We start from the raw sequence: 21,745 nt of genomic DNA on the forward strand, positions 1-21,745 counted from the left end.
TATCTGTCATCTGCAAACAATGACAGTTTTACTTCTTCTTTTCTGATTTGGATTCCTTTTATTTTTTTTTCTTCTCTGGTTGCTGTGGCTATAACTTCCACAACTATGTTGAATAATAGTGGTGAGAGTGGGCAACCTTGTCTTGTTCCTGATCTTAGTAGAAATGGTTTCAGTTTTTCACCACTGAGTACGATGTTGTAGGTTTGTCATACATGGCCTTTATTATGTTGAGGTAAGTTACCTCTATGCCCACTTTCTGGAGAGTTTTTATCATAAATGGGTGTTGAATTTTCTCAAAAGCTTCTTCTACATCTATTGAAATGATCATGTGGTTTTTCTCCTTCAGTTTGTTAATATGGTGTATCATTTTGATTGATTTGCGTATATTGAAGAATCCTTGCATTCCTGGGATAAACCCCACTTGATCATGGTGTATGATCCTTTTAATGTGCTGTTGGATTCTGTTTGCTAGTATTTTGTTGAGGATATTTGCATCTATGTTCATCAGTGATATTGGCCTGTAGTTTTCTTTCTTTGTGACATCTTTTTCTGGTTTTGGTATCAGGGTGATGGTGGCCTCGTAGAATGAATTTGGGAGTGTTCCTCCCTCTGCTATATTTTGGAAGAGTTTGAGAAGGATAGGTGTTAGCTCTTCTCTAAATGTTTGATAGAATTCGCCTGTGAAGCCATGTGGTCCTGGGCTTTTGTTTCTTGGAAGATTTTTAATCACAGGTTCAATTTCAGTGCTTGTGATTGGTCTGTTTATATTTTCTGTTTCCTCCTGGTTCAGTCTCGGGAGGTTGTGCTTTTCTAAGAATTTGTCCATTTCTTCCAGGTTGTCCATTTTATTGGCATATAGTTGCTTGCAGTAATCTCTCATGAACCTTTGTATTTCTGCATTGTCAGATGTTACTTCTCCTTTTTCATTTCTAATTCTATTGATGTGAGTCTTCCCCCTTTTTTTCTTGATGAGTCTGACTAGTGGTTTATCAATTTTGTTTATCTTGTCAAGGAACCAGCTTTTAGTTTTATTGATCTTAGCTATTGTTTCCTTCATTTCTTTTTTTTTTAATATCTTTATTGTGGTATAATTGCTTTACAATGGTGTGTTAGTTTCTGCTTTATAACAAAGTGAATCAGTTATACATATACATATGTTCCCATATCTCTTCCCTCTTGCGTCTCCCTCCCTCCCACCCTCCCTATCCCACCCCTCCAGGCAGTCACAAAGCACCGAGCCGATATCCCTGTGCCATGCGGCTGCTTCCCACTAGCTATCTACCTTACGTTTGTTAGTGTGTATATGTCCATGCCTCTCTCTTGCCCTGTCACAGCTCACCCTTCCCCCTCCCCATACCCTCAAGTCCGTTCATTTCTTTTTCATTTATTTCTGATCTGATCTTTATGGTTTCTTTCCCTCTGCTAACTGTGGGGTTTTTTGTTCTTCTTTCTCTAATTGCTTTAGGTCTAACGTTAGGTTGTTTATTTGAGATATTTCTTGTTTCTTGAGGTAGGATTGTATTGTTATAAACGTCCCTCTTAGAACTGCTTTTGCTGTATCCCATAGGTTTTGGGTCATCGTGTTTTCATTGTCATTTGTTTCTAGGTATTTTTTGATTTCCTCTTTGATTTCTTCAGTGATCTCTTGGTTATTTAGTAGTGTATTGTTTAGCATTCATGTGTTTGTATTTTTCACAGATTTTTTTTTCCTGAAATTGATATCCAGTCTCATAGCATTGTGGTCAGAAAAGATACTTGATATGATTTCAATTATCTTAAATTTACCAAGGCTTGACTTGTGACCGAAGATATGATCTATCCTGGAGAATGTTCCATGAGCACTTGAGAAGAAAGTGTATTCTGTTGTTTTTGGATGGAATGTCCTATAAATGTCAATTAAGTCCATCTTGTTCAATGTATCATTTAAAGCTTGTGTTTCCTTATTTATTTTCATTTTGGATGATCTGTCCATTGGTGAAAGTGGGGTGTTAAAGACCCCTACTATGAATGTGTTACTGTCGCTTTCCCCTTTTATGGCTGTTAGCCTTTGCCTTATGTATTGAGGTGCTCCTATGTTGGGTGCATAATTATTTACAGTTGTTATATCTTCTTCTTGGATTGATCTCTTGATAGTTATGTAATGTCTTTCTTTGTCTCTTCTCGTTGTATTTGTTTTAAAGTCTACTTTCTCTGATATGAGAATTGCTACTCCAGCTTTCTTTTGATTTCCATTTGCATGGAATATCATTTTCCATCGCCTCACTTTCAGTCTGTATGTGTCCCTAAGTCTGAAGTGGGTCTCCTGTAGACAGCATATGTACGGGTCTTGTTTTTGTATCCATTCAGGCAGTCTGTGTCTTTTGGTTGGAGTATTAAATCCATTTAAATTTAAGGTAGTTATCAATATGTGTGTTCCTATTACCATTTTCTTAATTGTTTGGGGTTCGTTATTGTAGGTCCTGTGTTTCCTGCCTAGAGAAGTTCCTTTAGCATTTGTTGTAAAGCTGGTTTGTGGTGCTGAATTCTCTTAGCTTTTGCTTTTCTGTAAAGGTTTTAATTTCTCCGTCGAATCTGAATGAGATCCTTGCTTGGTAGAATAATCTTGGTTGTAGGTTTTTCTCTTTCATCACTTTAAATATGTCCTGCCACTCCTTTCTGGCTTGCAGAGTTTCTCCTGAAAGATCAGCTGTTAACCTTATGGGGATTCCCTTGTATGTTACTCGTTGTTTTTCCCTTGCTGCTTTTAATATTTTTTCTTTGTATTTAATTTTTGATAGTTTGATTAATATGTGTCTTGGCGTGTTTCTCCTTGGATTTATCCTGTATGGGACTCTCTGTGCTTCCTGGACTTGAGTAACTATTTCCTTTCCCATATTAGGGAAGTTTTCAACTATAATCTCTTCAAATATTTTCTCAGTCCCTTTCTTTTTCTCTTCTTCTTCTGGGACCCCTATAATTCGAATGTTGGTGAGTTTAATGTTGTCCCAGAAGTCTCTGAGACTGTCCTCAATTCTTTTCGTTCTTTTTTCTTTATTCTGCTCTGTGGTAGTTATTTCCACTATTTTATCTTCCAGGTCACTTATCTGTTCTTCTGCCTCAGTTATTCTGTTCTTGATTCCTCTAGAGAATTTTTAATTTCATTTATTGTGTTGTTCATTGTTGTGTGTTTCATCTTTAGTTCTTCTAGGTCCTTGTTAAATGTTTCTTGCATTTTGTCTTTTCTATTTCCAAGATTTTGGATCATCTTTACTCTCATTACTCTGAATTCTTTTTCAGGTAGACTGCCTATTTCCTCTTCTTTTGTTTGGTCTGGTGGATTTTTACTTTGCTCCTTCATCTGCTGTGTATTTCTCTGTCTTCTCATTTTTCTTAACTTACTGTGTTTGGGGTCTCCTTTTCACAGGCTGCAGGTTCATAGTTCCCGTTGTTTTTGGTGTCTGCCCCAATGGGTGAGGTTGGTTCAGTGGGTTGTGTAGGCTTCCTGGTGGAGGGGACTGGTGCCTGTGTTCTGGTGCATAAGGCTGGATCTTGTCTTTCTGGCGAGCAGGACTGCATCCGGTGGTGCGCTTTGAGGTGTCTGTGACCTTATTATGATTTTAGGCAGCCTTTCTGCTAATGGGTGGTGTTGTGTTCCTGTCTTGCTAGTTGTTTTGCATAGGGTGTCCAGCACCGTAGCTTGCTGGTCGTTGTGTGGAGCTGGGTCTTAACGTTGAGATGGAGATCTCTGGGAGAGCTTTTGCCATTTGATATAACGTGGGGCCGGGAGGTCTATGGTGGACCAATGTCCTGAACTTGGCTCTCCACCTCAGAGGCACAGGCCTGATACCTGGCCGGAGCACCAAGACCCTGTCCGCCACACGGCTCAGAAGAAAAGGGAGAAAAAGAAAGAAAGAAAGAAAAAGAAATAAATAAAGTTATTGAAATAAAAAAATTAAAATATATTATTAAAAATATAAAAGTAATAAAAAGAAGAAAGAAAGAGAGAAGAGAGCATCCAAACCAAGAAACAAATCCAGCAATGATAACAAGCGTGAAAAACTATACAAAAAAAATGGGCAGACAGAACCCTAGGACAAATGGTAAAAGCAAAGCTATACAGACAAAATCACAGAAAGAAGCATACACACACACACCCACAAAAGGAGAAAAAGGAAAAGAATATATATATAGAAAAAAGGAAGAGGGCTTCCCTGGTGGCGCAGTGGTTGAGGGTCTGCCTGCCGATGCAGGGGACACGGGTTCGTGCCCCGGTCCGGGAAGATCCCACATGCCGTGGAGCAGCTGGGCCCGTGAGCCATGGCCGCTGAGCCTGCGCCTCCAGAGCCTGTGCTCCACAACGGGAGAGGCCACAGCAGTGAGAGGCCCGAGTACCGCAAAAAAAAAAAAAAAAAAAAGGAAGAGAGCAACCAAATCAATAAACAAACCTACCAATGATAGTAAGCTCTAAATACTAAAGTAAGATAAACATAAAACCTGAAACAAATTAGATGCAGATAGCAAACCCCAAGTCTACAGTTGCTCCCAGAGTCCACCACCTCAGTTTTGGGATGATTCGTTGTCTATTCATGTATTCCACAGACGCAGGGTGCATCAGGTTGATTGTGGAGCTTTAATCCGCTGCTTCTGAGGCTGCTGGGAGAGATTTCCCTTTCTCTTCTTTGTTCGCACAGCTCCTGGGGTTCAGGTTTGGATTTGGCCCCGCCTCTGCTTGTAGGTCGCCTGAGGGCGTCTGTTCTTCGCTCAGACAGGATGGGGTTAAAGGAGCAGCTGATTCGGGGGCTCTGGCTTGCTCAGGCCTGGGGGAGGGAGGGGTGCAGATGTGGGGCGAGCCTGCGGTGGCAGAGGCCGGCGTGACGTCGCACCAGCCTGAGGCGTGCCGTGCGTTCTCCCGGGGAAGTTGTCCCTGGATCACGGGACCCTGGCAGTGGTGGGCTGCACAGGCTCCTGGGAGGGGAGGTGTGGATAGTGACCTGTGCTCGCACACAGGCTTCTTGGTGGCTGTAGCAGCAGCCTTAGCGTCTCATGCCCGTCTCTGGGGTCCGTGATGATAGTCCACGGCTCGCACTGTCTCTGGAGCTCATCTAGGCGGTGCTCTGAATCCCCTCTCCTCGTGCACCCAAAACAATGGTCTCTTGTCTCTTAGGCAGTTGCAGACTTTTTCCCAGAGTCCCTTCCGGCTAGCTGTGGTGCACTAGCCCCCTTCAGGCTGTGTTCATCTAGCCAACCACAGTCCTCTCCCTGGTATCTGACCTCCAAAGCCCGAGCCTCAGCTCCCAGCCCCACTCGCCCCTGCGTGTAAGCAGACAAGCCTCTCGAGCTGGTGAGTGCAGGTTGGCACCAATCCTCTGTGCAGGAATCTCTCCACTTTGCCCTCCACACCCCTGTTGCTGCGCCGTCCTCCATGCCTCCAAAGCTGCCCCCCTCCGCCACCCGCAGTCTCCGCCAGTGAAGGGGTTTCCTAGTGTGTGGAAACCTTTCCTCCTTCACAGCTTCCTCCCACTGGTGCAGGTCCCGTCCCTATCCTTTTGTCTCTGTTTATTCTTTTTTCTTTTTCCCTACCCAGGTACGTGGGGAGTTTCTTGCCTTTTGGGAGGTCTGAGGTCTTCTGCCAGCGTTCAGCAGGTGTTCTGTAGGAGTTGTTCCACATGTAGACGTATTTCTGATGTATCTGTGGGGAGGAAGGTGATCTCCACGGCTTACTCCTCTGCCTTCTTGAAGCTTTCTCTCCAGTATCCCCTCTTGATGAATAAATTACAAAAAACTGGCCCGACCAAGTAGAAAGGCATTCTTCTTCCTCTGGGCTGAAACGTTCTGGGCTGATGCAGTGTCTTGCCAAAGCTGACAGCAGATGGTGCTCGGGCTGGCTTTCAGCCCTTAGTTCATGCCTTGGTGCAGGGGATAATCTACAGCTATGGGAGGTGGCGCAAGAAGCCATCCTCAGAGAGTGGGGGTTCGCTGGCACCCGGGGTGGGGGGAGCAGGCATCAGTAATACCACTTCTTGTCATACATGTTCCCAGAGTTGATCATCAGCGTGGATGGACTCTTTCTGTAACAAAGACCTGTGCTGGCCAATACAAGGGCCACTAGTCACACATGACTGTTTACGTTTTAATTTAAATTAATTAAAATTAAATCGAATTAAAACTTCAGTTGCTCAGTCTTAGTAGCCAATTTCACATATGGCTAGTGGCTGCTGAATCAGACAGCACATATCTCAAACGTTTCCATAATCCCAGAAAACGTTGTTGGACGGTACTGGTATAAATTCTGTATCTTTTGCCCTTACTACCCCGCAGCTTATTTGTTTCTGGAGCCACACTGCCTTGGTTCAAATCCTGGCTCTCTTTCTTATTAGCAGTGTGATTTGGAGGTAGTCACTTCTCTCTGAGCCTCAGTTTTATAATCTGTAAAATGGGGGTAGTAATAATAGTGCTACTTCTTAAGGATGTTGTGAGGGCTGTTATATGAAGAGTGTTGAGAGTTGTGCCTAACTGCTAACATTTATAGAGTAAGCACGCAATACATGGTGGCTATATTGTTTTTTTATTATTCATCCCCACTCCCTTGCAGATGTAGCCAGTATACATAGCTGGCCTCTTGCCCAACGTCGCATAATTAGCGCCTAGCCCATACCTCTTCCTCCCTGCTCTCCCCTAGAGAGGTCCTTTCCAATCAAAACCACAAAAGACAGATATGTGGCTCATTCATAATCAAGCACTCAGAATTGGTTTAGGTACCAGTTTAAATCTTGCCAAACAAACTGCAGGAGACTGTTTCCCTAATCACCAGTCAGAAAACGGGGAGTCATTTTGAAGCCCCAGGGCAATGACTTGAAGTCCTGCAGGGATAGTCTGGCATTTAAGGAAGCCTGACCTTAATAGCTACAGACTAGCCATGCCAATGAATTTTCGGGAATTTCTTACCGTATTAATCATCTTCAGAGTGGGGAAATAGTCTTTAATTTGTCCATTTCCTCCTTATGTCTACAGTATGATTCTGTGGATTCCAGTGTTTGATTTTTAACAGGAAGCACTTGAATGCGTCCTATCTTAGGTTATCATCTAATCTTTCACAAAATTTTGAAAGTTGTCTATTCAAAACCGATATTTTTCCTTTCGCTATTTTTTTTCTAAAGAACAACAAAATTTTTTTTAAATTTCATATCTGGGGTCCATGAGCATATATGAAATACTCAGGGTACAAAAATGAAAAAGGAATCTCAAAGGTTCATTATTGAAAAAAATTTAACTTTCTACATAGTTTTCTTTAGTTATGTAAAAATAATGTCATAAGTTTCTTCAGTTTTTTATTTTTGGCTGTGGGTGGAAAACATTTCAGGCCTGTCTGATCTAAAAGCTAGTCATGGCTGTAACTGAGCTTTTAAAAAACTGTTTCATTCATGAACCACAGGGGCCTACAACCACAAGAAAAATCTTATGTACAATCTCTTAAGGGACAAGGTCACTTTCTATATTGAAGCATTTCTTTGCACAGCTTTTGAAGAACTAAATACATTAGATCTGAATTTTTGTTTTCTTTTTCAAAAACGACATTATTTAGAACAGTTCTAGGTTTACAACAGAAGTGAGAGGAAGGTACAGAGATTTTCCATATACCCACTGCCCCCACAATTAATAGCCTCCCCCGTTATCAACATTCCCCACCAATAGTACATTTGTTCCAATTGATGAAGCTACACTGATACATCATAATCACCCAGAGCCCATAGTTTACATTAGGGCTCACTCTTGGTGTTCTACATTCATGAGTTTGGACAAATGTATGACATATATCCATCATTATATCATACAGAGTATTTTCATTGCCCTAAAAATCTTCTGTGTTCCACCAATTCATCTCTCCCCTACCCCAACCCCTGGCAACCACTGATTTCTTTATCCTCCATGGTCAACCACTCATCTTTTTACTGTCTGCATAGTTTTGCCTTTTCCACAATGTCATATAGTTGGAATCATACAGTACGTAGCATTTTCAGAGTGGCTTCTTTCACTTAGTAATATGCATTTAAGGTTCCTCTGTGTATTTCAGAGCTTAATAGCTCATTTCTTTTTAAGGCTAAATAATATTTTGTTGTCTGGATGTACCACAGTTTATTTATCCATTTGCCTACTGAAGGACATCTTGTTGCTTCCAAGCTTTGGCAATGATGAATAAAGCTGCTTTAAACATTTGTATGCAGGTTTTCGTGTGCACATAAGTTTTCAGCTCCTTTAGGTAAATACCAAAGAGCACGATTGCTGATCATATGGTAAGAATATGTTTAGTTTTGTAAGAAACTGCCACACTGTCTTCCCAAGTGGCTGTACCATTTTGTATTCCCACCAGCAGTGAGTGAGAGTTCCTGTTGCTCCACATCCTCGTCAGCATTTGGTGTTGTTGGTGTTCTGGATTATGGACATTCTAATCGGTGTCTAGTGGTATCTTGTTGCTTTAATTTGCATTTCTCTGATGACATATGATGTGGAACATCTTTTCATATGCTTATTTGCCATCCATATATCTTCTTTGGTGGAGTGTCTGTGAAGATCTTTGGCCCATTTTTTAGTTGGGTTGTTTGTTTTATTGTTGAGTTTTAAGAGTTCTTTGTATATTTTGGATAACAGTCCTTTATCAGGTGTGTCTTTTGCAAATATCTTCTCCCGGTGTGTGGCTTGTTTTCTTATTCTCTTGGTATTATCTTTTGCAGAAGTTTTTGATTTTAATGGAATTCAGCTTATCAATTATTTCTTTTAAAGATCACGCCTTTGATGTTATATCTAAAAAGTCATCATCACACCCAAGGTTGTCTAGCTCTTCTCCTGTGTTATCTCCTAGGAGGTTTATAGTTTTGCATTTTACATTTAGGTCTGTGATCCATTGTGAGTTTAAGTTTAGTTTTGTGACTAGTGTAAGGTCTGTGACTAGATTCATTTTTTTTGCATGTGGATGTCCAGTTGTTCCAGCACCATTTGTTGAAGAAACTATCTTTGCTCCATTGTCTTGCCTTTGCTCCTTTGTCACAGATCAATTGACTGTATTTATGGGAAAGATCTGAGTTTTATAAGACTGGATTTTGCAGCACAATCCCCTGGAGAATTGCTGTCAAAATGCTTATTCCTAGGCCCTGGACAAAACCTTCTAAGTAGGGTTCTCTGGGAGAAGGTTTGAGTAATCTGAATTTTTAAAATGAGCACAGATGATTCTGAAGTGAACAGGTGAAGGGTTTGGGACTCTTTACTCTTAGTTCATTTTCTAAATTGTCTTCCTTTTCTGCAGAACCTTTGCACAACTCCCCTTGTAACTGATAATGTAAGGGTTGACTCTGTGTCTTCTGCCAGTTACTATAAAACAGAGTCCTTTGATAGTCTAGACAAAAAAGTGTAATGAGCACATTGCCTGCCTGCGCTGTGCTAGACGATCATTGGGGAAAGGTATATGTAGAGGTTTTTTGAAATGGGAAACAAGATACCAGCATTTAGAACCACACAGTGGAGTAAGACACTTAGAAAGCGATTGTGTTCTGGAACATTGATCTGGCACTGGTTGGAGGACACAGATAAAGTCAGAGAGGTCAGTCTGGAGAAGCCATGAAGCCTCAAGTGACGAGGACCTGAAACAGGATGAGGGGAATATCACAGGAGAGAAGCCCAGAAGCTTTGCAAAGGAAGAAGTAACAAAATTTGGTGATAGAATGTAGGGAAAGCGAAGAGAGGTGATCTCAAAGGCTCTAATCGAGAAGCCCAGAGAAACTGAGTTCTGACTGATGGAAACTGGGACGGTTAGAAGAAAAGGCAGTTCGGCAGGGAAGAGGGGGCATCTGTTTTGGCTGCTGAATTTGAGGTGGGTGGAACACTCAGGTGGAGCAGTTAGGAATCTGGGACTAGCTCCAAGGTGAGAGGTCAGGATTAGGGAAATCCTCAGTGCAGAAATTCTAGTCAAGGGGTGGAAGTGATAAATGGGTGAATGGATGAGGGAGTAAGAAATAGAGAGGGATATGCAGCGGGCTGAGGACCGGATGTGAATCCTCTGAGAATAGGAGAAGGGAGAGGAGCAAGCCAAGAAAACAAGGAAGGAGCAGGCAGAGGGCCCAGAGGAGAGCCATGGGATTGAGCAGATGAGGCATTTTCAGGAAGCGTAACATTTCTCATCCTGACCTCATGCCATCTCCCATACAGAAGAGGAAGAAGAGTCAGGACTCTTCTAGTTTCTCTAACTATTGAAAGTACCAATATTCATGAAAAAGGATCATTCACTTCTTCCTAGAGTATGAAATGGAGCCACTATAAAAAAAGCCATTATAAAATAGGGCTTTAAAAAATGCTACCCTGCCAGTTTGCAAATATGGACATCTTCAGTCATTTAAAAACAACCAAACAAATAAACTTCTACCTTTGTTTCTTGAATATCTGGTTAAAAATAATGCAGAAGGTTGTCTTATTTTATCTTGCAGGCACAGCAGCCTAGGAAAAGTTCTTCAGTGTGAAGACATCTATAGAGAAGGTGAACACATTGGTTGTTCCTTTGCTCTGACTAAGGTGAAGGATTCCAGTTTTGAACAACACAGTGTCCAAGTAATGGTCAAGGACAATGCAGGAAAAATCAGACCATCCTTCAATATAGTGCCTTTAACTTCTCATGGTACGTTTTAGAAGTCCTCTAAGGCAGTGTGGATAAAAGTGTTATTTTTTTTGAACATCAATAGAAATAATAAAAAATGATGATTTTTGGCTTGAAGATCTTCCCAGAAAAAAAAAGGGACTATATTTATGTATATATTTCTTCACTCCTTTTTAAAGAAGCAAGCTTGGAAATTCTCATATTTATCGAGCACACATGCCACATGCTTTATCCTTGTTTACTTATGAGTACACTGAGCCTTAGAGCAAGTAGTCAGTTGCAGAACCGAGATTAGGACCTGGGCTCTGTGACTCAAGATCTCCAGAGGATGCTGCTGCAGAATAAATGTGACTTAATATAGTTCCTGGATAATCTGCCTCTTAGTTAAAAAAGCGCTTAGACTGGAGGTGGAGTGATCAGGGGTGATATTCAAACTCTCTAACATTCTGGGTGACCCAGGCACTGATCAATCAGAACAACCAGTGCAGCTGAGTTTCAGCCCACTAGAAAGAGTCCTCAACTTAAAAACTTAAGAGACCTGCTTAAGGTCCTAGCTTCTTCACTTTGGACAAGGCATATACACTCTAAGTGCTTCCTCATCTGTAAAAGGGGGTACACAGTTCCTCTTGACCTCAAAGGATTGTTGTAAGGTCCAAATGATGTGAGCTGTATAAAAGCGTTTTGTAAGTCTCTATAGCAGAGTAGTGTAAGCGTCACGTTTATTTATTTGTTGTGATATCCCGACAGAGAGCTCAGATTCTGGCTAAGTGGTACACAGAAAATTTATAGGCAAATAATCATGAATTGACAGAGGTTTCCAAGTCTGAGTAGAACACTGTTTACCGCCGCTTCAGACAGCCATGGAAATGAATTCTAGTAGTGCACGCAGGGTAGCTTAGTTTGTAGGCCGGGGCGGGGGGTTGGGGTGCGGGGGGGGTGTGCGGAAACTTGCCAAGTAGGATCATCTGAAGCAAAGACCTTCTCTGCACCCCCCGCCGCCCCCCGGCTTGGCAGGTTGTCCTTCTTGGACCTTTTAAAGCTCATTTTGCTGCTCTTCTTCCTAGAGATTAGTGGTGATATAAAGGGAGATCCTGGGCTTCCCTGGTGGTGCAGTGGTTAAGAATCCGCCTGCCAATGCAGGGGACACGGGTTCGAGCCCTGGTCCGGGAAGATCCCACATGCCACGGGGCAACTAAGCCCGTGCGCCACAACTACCGAGACTGTGCTCTAGAGCCTGCGAGTCACAACTACTGAGCCCGTGTGCCACAACTACTGAAGCCCGTGCTTCATGCTCTGCAACAAGAGAAGCCACCGCAATGAGAAGCCCGCGCACCGCAACGAAGAGTAGCCCCCACTCGCCGCAACTAGAGAAAGCCTGCACGCAGCAATGAAGACCCAAGGCAGCCAAAAATAAATAAATTAATTAATTAAAAAAATAAAATAAAGGGAGATCCTTCTCAGCTAGAAGATGACATTGTCAAGTTGTTTTCTGTTAATTATCCATTCTCTTTTGTTGCTCGGTCTTAAGCATAGTTGACTCCTGAAAAACTAAATTGACTAGGCTAATTTTTTGTTTTTTACTTTCTTTTAAATTGTGGTTATAATTATATAACATTAAATATACCATCTTAACCATTTTCAAGTGTACAGTTCAGTAGTGTTAAGTATATTCACATTGTTGTGCAACGTATCTCTAGAACTTTCCCATCTTGTAATACTGAAACTCCATGCCCATGAAACACTAATTCCCCCTCCCCCTGTCCCCCTCCTCCCTCCCCCAGCCCCTGGTAATCACCTTCCTACTTTCTGTTTCTATGACTGACTACTTTAGGTACCTCATATGACTGGAATCATACAGTATTGGTCCTTTTGTGATGGACTTATTTCATTTAGCATAATGTCCTCAAGTTTCATCCATGTTGTAGCATGTGACAAAATTAGGCTGTTTTTTAATGTTTAATATTCATTTATTTATTGGCTGCGTTGGGTCTTAGTTGCAGCATGCGGGCTCATTTGTTGTGACACTCGGCCTCCAGAGTGCGTGGGCCCTGTAGTTGCAGCACGCGGGCCTAGTTGTCCCACGGAAAACTATGCTAATGTTTTTTTTGTTTTGTTTTGTTTTGTTTTTTGCGGTATGCGGGCCTCTCACTGTTGTGGCCTCTCCCGTTGCGGAGCACAGGCTCCGGATGCGCAGGCTCAGCGGCCATGGCTCACGGGCCCAGCCGCTCCGCGGGTGGGATCTTCCCGGACCGGGGCACGAACCCGCATCCCCTGCATCGGCAGGTGGACTCTCAACCACTGCGCCACCGGGGAAGCCCAATGCTAATGTTTTAATTGTGGTCTTTGATTGGCATAAGTGAGTGTCGCCTGGGGAAACCGCTTGTACCTGATGCTCCTTGGTACCCATCATGTAGAGGCATATCTGGACCTACGCACTTCTTTTCTTTACCCTCCTTGTGGCAGCTAGATGTCCTGATTATACCCCAGCCATGTCCTAAGCAGATGCAGATCAGAGTTCATGTCATCTGGCAGACACCCCAAAGATGTTCCTTAGATACATTTACTAGGCGCCCTATATTAATCGTGGCTAATCAGAAATTCTAGAACTGTATGTCTGATCATGTAAGGCCATTAAAAGCATCAGCCCTATTTTGATTTACTCTGTGACCTTCATTGTCTCTACCCATATGTGTATCTCATCAAAATAAACTCTGGAAGCTAATTTGTATTCTTCTATTTCTATCAGTGAAGCCTGATCCTCCACATATTAAAAATCTCTCCTTCCAAAATGGTGACTTATACGTGCAATGGAAGAATCCACAGAATTTTTATAGCAGATGCTTATCTTATGAAGTAGAAGTCAATAACAGCCAAGCTGAGACACATGATATTTTCTACGTAAGTTTTTTTTGATAGTTGTTATTTAGATATTTTTCTTTCACTTGAATTTCTTACAGTGTAATAAATTGAAATATCAGTGAAATGTAGCTCTTAGATTTCTCATCTGATGATGGTGGTGATGATGATGATGATGAAACTTCTCTGAAATAGAGTATGGTGAAAGGTTTGGCAGTTTATGGTAGCATCGGCTGCAAGATTCCAGCCATTCATTAATTCATTTGTTCAAAAAATTTTTATTACGTGCCTACCATGTGCCAGGCACTGTTTTATGTGCACATGACACCTGACGAAAAGAATTTTTTTCCCACGAAGCTTACCTACTAGGAAACAAGTGTGTAAACGAGCAAGCTAATTTTAGAGAATGAATGTTATGCAGAAAATTAAATGAGGGTGATGGGAAGTCCTGAGGGAATATTAGGTAGGGTAGTCATCAGAAGCGATGACACTTGAGATGCACAGGAGCTAGCCATTTGACGATCTGGGGGCGGAGGGGACAGCATGTACAAAGGCTCTGAGGCAGGAATGAACTTGGCATGTGTGAGAAAAAGGAGACTGGTGTGACCAAAATATAGTAGGAAGAGATGTCTGAGCCTGAGGCTGGGGTCAGATTATGTGGATACCTGGAGGCTCCAGTACAGCCATTCAGTTTTCTTGGAGTTTGTGGCAACTAAAGTAGTCAGTACTGAGTAGTCAGTATTTTTTGGATTATGTACATTTACGCTATTTGTAATCTAATACAAAACATGCTAATTAGAGGTCACTGTGGGGCACTGGGCATAACTGGATGTGGCATAACCTCCGGGCCTCAGTCTCATTGTTACGCTTTACAGCAGAGGACATGAACTCGGGCCTCAAACATTTTTGTTTGGACCACAAACAAAGTGGGGTTTTGTTTGCTTGTATATTAAATTTGAATTTTTTACCCAGATTTAAAACTGTGGTACCTGACAGTGTAGTTGCCATAAGGTGGCGCCTTAGGACCACGTGGACTGCCCCACTCATTTGTGTGCCACCTGCCTGGGCCCTGTGTGCATTTGAGTTTTAGAGGTTAGAAACCAAGTATATTATATTGGCTTTTAAAGGAGTCCTGAATCTCACATGTGGGCAGATTCCTTGGTCCACTTGCTTTAGCTCATCATGGGAGTTTCAAAAACTAAATTATTTTATTTACTAAAATAAGCTGGTATTAACAGGCTGTAACTCCAAGAGGAAGTGACCAGGTCCACAGCTGAGCAGACCTCTTCTGGATATTTGCAAATGAAGGCGTTTGCTGAAATAGAATAATCATTATTTGTACCAGAAACCTGAATCCCCAAATAATGCCACAAAGGAAAAGGCAAAGGGCTTCCAAGTGGGTAGGGGGTGAGGCTTGAATTTACAACCAAGTGAGTTATCCGAAAGCCGAATATGCTTGACTATTCCAGCCTTTACTGTTCTCTTCTGTCTGAAATCCTGAGACACGTGCTGCTTGCATTACTCACTTGGTACTGAATTATGTCCTGCTAGTTACCCATGATCTCTACCAAAAATATAAGCTCCTGTAGGGAGGAGTTAGGTGGTGTTTACTTTGTGCCATTCCTGCTACTAATACCAGCTAACATATATTAAGCAATTACTATGTATTAGCTATTTTAATAAGCACTTTATTTGAATTGTCTCATTTGGTCCTCACAATAACTCCAAGGATCTAGGTCCTGTTTTTTTTTTAAATAAATTTATTTATTTACTTATTTATTTACTTATTTATTTTTGGCTGCGTTGGGTCTTCGTTGCTGTGCACAGGCTTTCCCTAGTTGTGGTGAGCGGGGGCTACTCTTTGTTGCGGTGCATGGGCTTCTCATTGTGGTGGCTTCTCTTGTTGCAGAGCACAGGCTCTAGGCGCACGGGTTTCAGTAGTTGTGGCACGCGGGCTCAGTAGTTGTGGCTCGCGGGTTCTAGAGCGCAGGCTCAGCAGTTGTGGCACACGGGCTTAGTTGCTCTGCGGCATGTGGGATCTTCCCAGACCAGGGCTCGAGCCCGTGTCCCCTGCATTGGCAGGCGGATTCTTAACCACTGCACCACCAGGGAAGTCCCAAGGTCCTGTTGTTTTGTCCCCATTTTACAGATGAGAAAACTCGGTCCCAGAAGTTACTTGTAAGGTCACATTTCTAATAAGTGATAGAGTCAAGATTTCTGTAAAAGTCTGACCCCCAGGACCACCTCAATACTTCCTGTTAATAGTAGCAGGCATCACTTATTGTTTATGATGTGTTACAAATATACTCTTCTATGTACTTCTTATACAGTAGCTCATAACAATCGATGGAATAGGTTCTCTTTTAACCTACATTTTACTGAGCAGCTAAGGCTCAGAGAGGTTAAGTAACTTGCTACAGGCCACATAGCTTATAAGTATGACTTCAGAGGTTGGTCTCCATGTATTAAGCTTTGACCAAGAACACTTGGTATAAGACCATGTGCATAGTCACCACTTGATAAATTCTTGTTAAATTGAGTTACTTTTTTTTTTTTTTTTTTTGCAAACTTCTGAACTGAAGAGAGCACACTATACTGTGGAACTTTATCCATCAAAACCAGAACTATAGTTGATTTGGAGTTAACTCTGTTTATACACTTGAGTTTAATGTTCTCTCTCTTAGCAGATGTTCACCAGCTGTTTCTTCCCCTAGAATGTCATCAGCTTTTTGTGTGCTTGCCGATTTTGAGCTCTGCTGGTTAGACCCTTTTTGTTTCTTTCTGCAAGACTTTTTTGAGTAATTCTTTTGCCTGGTGTTCTAGTTAAGAGGGGGAAGTAGGCTGGAATATGAACGGGTGCCACCACATGGTGCTGGGTCAGAGGTAGCTCATGACAGAATCATGAAGCAAGAAGTGACTTGGCTTTGACTACCTCCATCCCCGCCAGCTATCTACTTGGTGATCTGTATCCTTGTTTTCCTTTTCTCACAGAAATATCTGAGCAGTTGGTAAACTACACAAGGAGATTTACATTTGAACAAGAGCCCAGAACTATCAATTTACACAATGATTTGCTGACTTTGGAATATATATATATCTGGGAGATGGTCCAGGGGAGGGGGGACATCAGCCTGCAACCTGGTCCCTCAAGTGGTAGTTGGCACTTGTGATTCCCCAGCAGGCCTCTGATTCCGAATGGCCAGCACTGGTGTACAGTAGCCCCCGAGTGGCCTTTGCTCTGCCCCTATATGAAATATTGATAGGATGGCTCTTCATCATTCAGTTGGCCTTTCACTCTTCACAAATGCTGGTAGGAACCATTTAGTGAATGACATTGAATGCCAAAGATCATAGCGTGTGTTCTGGTCTTTGTCCCATGTTTAAACATTTCTTTGATAGAAGTTGACTATTTTTTCCATGTTTATTGAGGTATGATTTACAAGTAAAAATTGTATATATTTAGGTTGTACAATGTGATTATTTTAAGGTGTACAACATGATTTAATATACATATACATTGTGAGATGATTATCACAAACAAGTTAACACATTCATCACCTCACAAACTTACCTTCTTTGTGTGTGTGATGAGATAGTAGATTTACAATGTTGTGTTAGTTTCTGTACAATACAGTATTATTAACTGTAATCATCATGCTGTACATTAGGTCCCCAGAATATATAACTGAAAATTTGCACCCTTGACCAACATCTTCCCATTTTCCTCACTCCCCAGCCTCTGGCAATTACCATTCTATTCTCCGCTTCAGTGAATTCGACTTTTTTGGATTCTACATACAAGTGAGATCATACAGTATTTGTCTTTCTCTCTCTGACTTATTTCACTTAGCATAATGCCCTCAAGTTCCATCCATGTTGTCACAAATGGCAGGATTTCCTTGGGGCTGCTAGATCGTATGGTAGTTCTATTTTTAATTTTTTGAGGAACCTCCATACTGTTTTCCATAGTCACTGCACCAGTTTACATTCCCACCAACAGTGCACGAGGGTTTCCTTTTATCTACACCCTCTCCAGCACTTGTTATCACTTATCTTTTTGATGATAGCCACTTAACAAGTATGAGATAATATCGCATTATGGTTTTGATTTGCATTTCGATAATGATTAGTGATGTTGAACATCTTTTCATGGACCTGTTGGCCAGAAGTAGACTATTTAACTAAGCAACAGATTTTCATGTGTTGATTTGGAAATATTTACATTTTAAGAACTGGTTGTTCTCTTTACTTCAGACAGCACATGACTTAAGTTGTGTAGAGGAGAAAATTGCATTTTACTTTCTTTTCTCTAACCCAGTCATTTTTGGTATATTATACTCTCAACAACGGAGCATAATAGTTTTCTTTTTTTAACTTTTTATTATATATAGTATACTATAGAAAAATTGCAGAAGTCATTATGTACAGCTCAATGATTTTTCACAAATGATTTTTAACTTACATAATCAGTACCCTAGAAGCTCAATCATGACTCCTTTTGGTCACTACTTTCCCAAAGAATGATTATTATCCTGACTTCTAATCCCATAGATTAATTTTGTTGCCTCTTTTTAAACTTTATATAAATGAATTATACAGAACTTTTTTGTGTGTCTGTCTTCTCTTGTTCAATGTTATGTTTATGATATTCACGGATATTGTTGCCTGTGGTTGAAGATGCATCTCATTGCATTCATTCCATCATGTCAATATACCACATTTGATTTATCCATTCTCCCGCTGATAGACATTTGAATAGTTTCCAGTTTGGAATTTTATGAATAGAGTTTTTATGAACATTTGCACACTTATTTCTTGGTGCACATATGTGTACATTTCTGTTGCGCATATATGGGACATAGGGTTACATATGATTGTCTCTAGTAGATAATAAGTTTTCCCAAATGGTTGTGCCGATTTACACTACTAAAAGCAGAAATTGAGAGTGCTAGATGCTTTACATCGTCACCAACACTTGGTATTGTCCAGTAGGTGTGTGTATCGTTATCTTGTGGATTTAATATGCATTTTCCTGATAACTAATGAAGTTGAGCACTTTTTCCTATGTTTATTGGCAATTTGAATATCCTCTTGTGAAATGTCTGTTCAAGTCTTTTGCCACTTTTCTATTGGGTTGTCTGTCTTTTTCTTATTAATTTATGAGGTATATGTATGTGTGTGTATTATATATAAATATATATTTTATATATATATATGCAAATCCTTTGTCATAAACTGCAAATATCTTTTCTCACTCTATGCATTACCTTTGAATTTCCTTAATAGGATATCTTTTGGTAAACAGAAGCTTTTAATTTTAATATAGATGATTTTTTTTTTTTCAATACGCGGGGCTCTCACTGTTGTGGCCTCTCCCGTTGCGGAGCACAGGCTGCGGACGCGCAGGCTCAGCGGCCATGGCTCACGGGCCCAGCCGCTCCGCGGCATGTGGGATCTTCCCGGACCGGGGCACGAACCCGTGTCCCCTGCATCGGCAGACGGACTCTCAACCACTGCGCCACCAGGGAAGCCCTAATATAGATGATTTTATAAAAATTTTTCCTTTATGGTTAATATTTTTTTGGTCCTATTTAAGATATCTTCCTACTTTAAGGTCATGAGGATGTTGTATGTTCTCATCTAAAAGCTTGCTGTATTTATGTATTTATTTATTAATTTATTTTAACTTTCACATTTAGATCTGCAATCCATATGGAATTGACTTTGTAAATAGTGTGAGGTAGGGGTCAAGATTCTTTTTTTTCACATATGGATATGTAATTGACCACTTATTTTTAAAAACCTACCTCTTTTCACTGCACCTGGTCCTCTGATAATGGCATAAAAGAAAACTTGTTAAAACGGTTAAATGATATAAAGTGTGGTCTTTAAAACTTTTTGAATGTATTCATTTTTTATATTTTCAAGGTTGAAGAGGCCAAATGTCAGAATTCAGAATTTGAAGGAAACCTAGAGGTCAGTAAGTTCAATTTTAGCTATTTGGGCTTAAACTCATAGAGTAATTGGGGGTGGGACAGGGTGAGCATATCCTAAATTTGAACTGCTTTGAGAAAAACAAACTACTTTGTTCTGTGGATTATTGCCAATTTTCTTTTTCAGGAGTTAAAGTCAGATAATTTGTATTGCAATACAAAGTCTTAATCATATACAAAAGTTGGCAGATAATTATATTTAGGATTCAGAAGCAGAGAAAGAGAATAAGCTGGTAATATTCCTTGTGTGCTTTTATTTTATATCTAAGGGTACAATTTGTTTCATCGTCCCTGGTGTTCTTCCTGATACTTTGAACACAGTCAGAATAAGAGTCAAAACAAATAAGTTATGCTATGAGGATGACAAACTCTGGAGTAATTGGAGTCAAGCAATGAGTATAGGTAAGAGAATGGGATTTTATTAAAAGTTAAACCATTGATACATGGAAACTAAGTTGAAGCAGAAATTGATTGTGGGAAAGGGCTGTTCTTCATTCTTTTTTAAAAATTTTATTTATGTTTGGCTGCATTGGGTCTTCATTGCTGCATGCGGGGTTTCTCTAGTTGTGGCGAGCGGGGGCTACTCTTCGTTGTGGCGCACGGGCTTCTCATTGCGGTGGCTTCTTTCGTTGCAGAGCACAGGCTCTAGGCGTGCAGGCTTCAGTAGTTGTGGCACGCGGGCTCAGTAGCTGTGGCTCGCAGGCTCTAGAGCGCAGGCTCAGTAGTTGTGGCGCACAGGCTTAGTTGCTCCGCGGCATGTGGGATCTTCCCGGACCACGGCTCGAACCCATGTCCCCTGCATTGGCAGGCGGATTCTTAACCACTGCGCCACCAGGGAAGTCCCTGTTCTTTATTCTTGACGTCAGCCAGAGAATACTTACAATTGAAATGTATTTTCTGTTTAATTATTGTCGGGTCACTCAGGGTTAATTTACAATATGCAGCTCTTTGAAAATTTGCAGTCCAAATGGTGTTATCCTCTCTTCTATCCTGTCTGTATCTTTGTTAACAACCTGAACAAAAATATAGAAGGCAGGCATGATTAAATCTGCAGATTGTGCAATGCTAGAGTACTATCCTATGTGCTGGTAACAGAATCAAGAGTAGGACAATGACCTTGATGGCATTTTATAGAGATAAACATATATCTAGGTTTGAAGAAAATCAGTTTCATTTATTAATTGAGAGGCTGAGCAAGCTATCTGCCAGGGTCAAGTACAGGATTGGAAAGACATGTCCCTTATGGATGTGTGTGCTGTGGGGTGAGGGATAGGGTTTTATTTGACTGTAAGCTCAAAGTGACTCAACATCGGTCCCTTAAATATCCCCCAAAGGCATACTGCAGTCATAGGCAGCAGTGATAGTGCAGCATCCAGAACAAGGGGTGCTGCAGGGTGGGGCACAGTGTCCTGGCCACATCAAAAGTGTACAGCATCCCATCCTGGGCACCACATTGTAAGAGGTGCACTGGCAGACTGGAATCTTTCCTTGGAAGGGTGATCAGCATGTTGAAGAATCTCAACATTTGGGGAAGAACAGTTAACGAAGTAAGCTTAGGGAGTCATAATTGCTGAACTCTAATATTTGAGGTATTGTCAGGTAGAAGAGGGGGTAGGCTATCTTTTTTGTGGCTCCATGGGCCAAAACAGGACCAACTTAAGAACTTTCTAACAGCCATCTAACTGTCAGAGAGACAGGTTATTGAAGTAGTCAATTCCCTATTAATTGAAAAACTGAACAAGCTATGTGCCAGGCAAGGTTGTATTAGTTATCTATTATTGCATAACAAATTAGCTCCAAAATTAGTGGCTTACGAAACACATATTTGGACACAACATTGTAAAGCAACTATACTCCAATAAAAGTTAATTTAAAAAAACAAACAAAAAACAAGAAAACACAACATTGTAAAGCAACCATACTCCAATAAAAATTAATCAAAACAAACAAACAAACAAAAAACACATATATGGGACTTCCCTGGCGGTCCAGTGGTTAAGACTCCATGCTTCCAATGCAGGGAGCGTGGGTTCGATCCCTGGTTGGGGAACTAAGATCCCACATGCTGTGCAGTGCAGCCAAAAAATTTAAAAAAAGAATTAAAAAATAAAAAACACATATTTACTATCTCACAGTTTCCATGGCTCAAAAATCTGGGCATAGCTTAGCTAGGTACGTCTGGCTTAAGTTCTCTCATAAGGTTCCAGTCAAGCTGTTGACTGGGACTTCAGTCTCATCTGAAGGCTTGACTGGGGCTGGAGAATCCACTTGCACAATC

The 21,745-nt window shown here is 41.1% G+C and overlaps 1 protein-coding gene across 1 annotated transcript in view; it reads left to right on the forward strand.

Moving 5' to 3' along the window:
• The window catches only part of IL13RA1 (interleukin 13 receptor subunit alpha 1), a 65,151-nt gene that overhangs the window by 25,264 nt on the left and 18,142 nt on the right, over positions 1–21,745 (forward strand). Inside the window, exons 5-8 of the mRNA XM_082681464.1 lie at positions 10,452–10,639; positions 13,365–13,516; positions 19,403–19,450; positions 19,737–19,869. Of these exons, the coding sequence (XP_082537590.1) occupies positions 10,452–10,639; positions 13,365–13,516; positions 19,403–19,450; positions 19,737–19,869 (521 nt within the window). The remainder of the gene's footprint in view (positions 1–10,451; positions 10,640–13,364; positions 13,517–19,402; positions 19,451–19,736; positions 19,870–21,745) is intronic.

The sequence above is a fragment of the Grampus griseus genome (assembly GCF_964374135.1).
Source record: "Grampus griseus genome assembly, chromosome: X".
Classification (NCBI taxonomy): domain Eukaryota; kingdom Metazoa; phylum Chordata; class Mammalia; order Artiodactyla; family Delphinidae; genus Grampus; species Grampus griseus.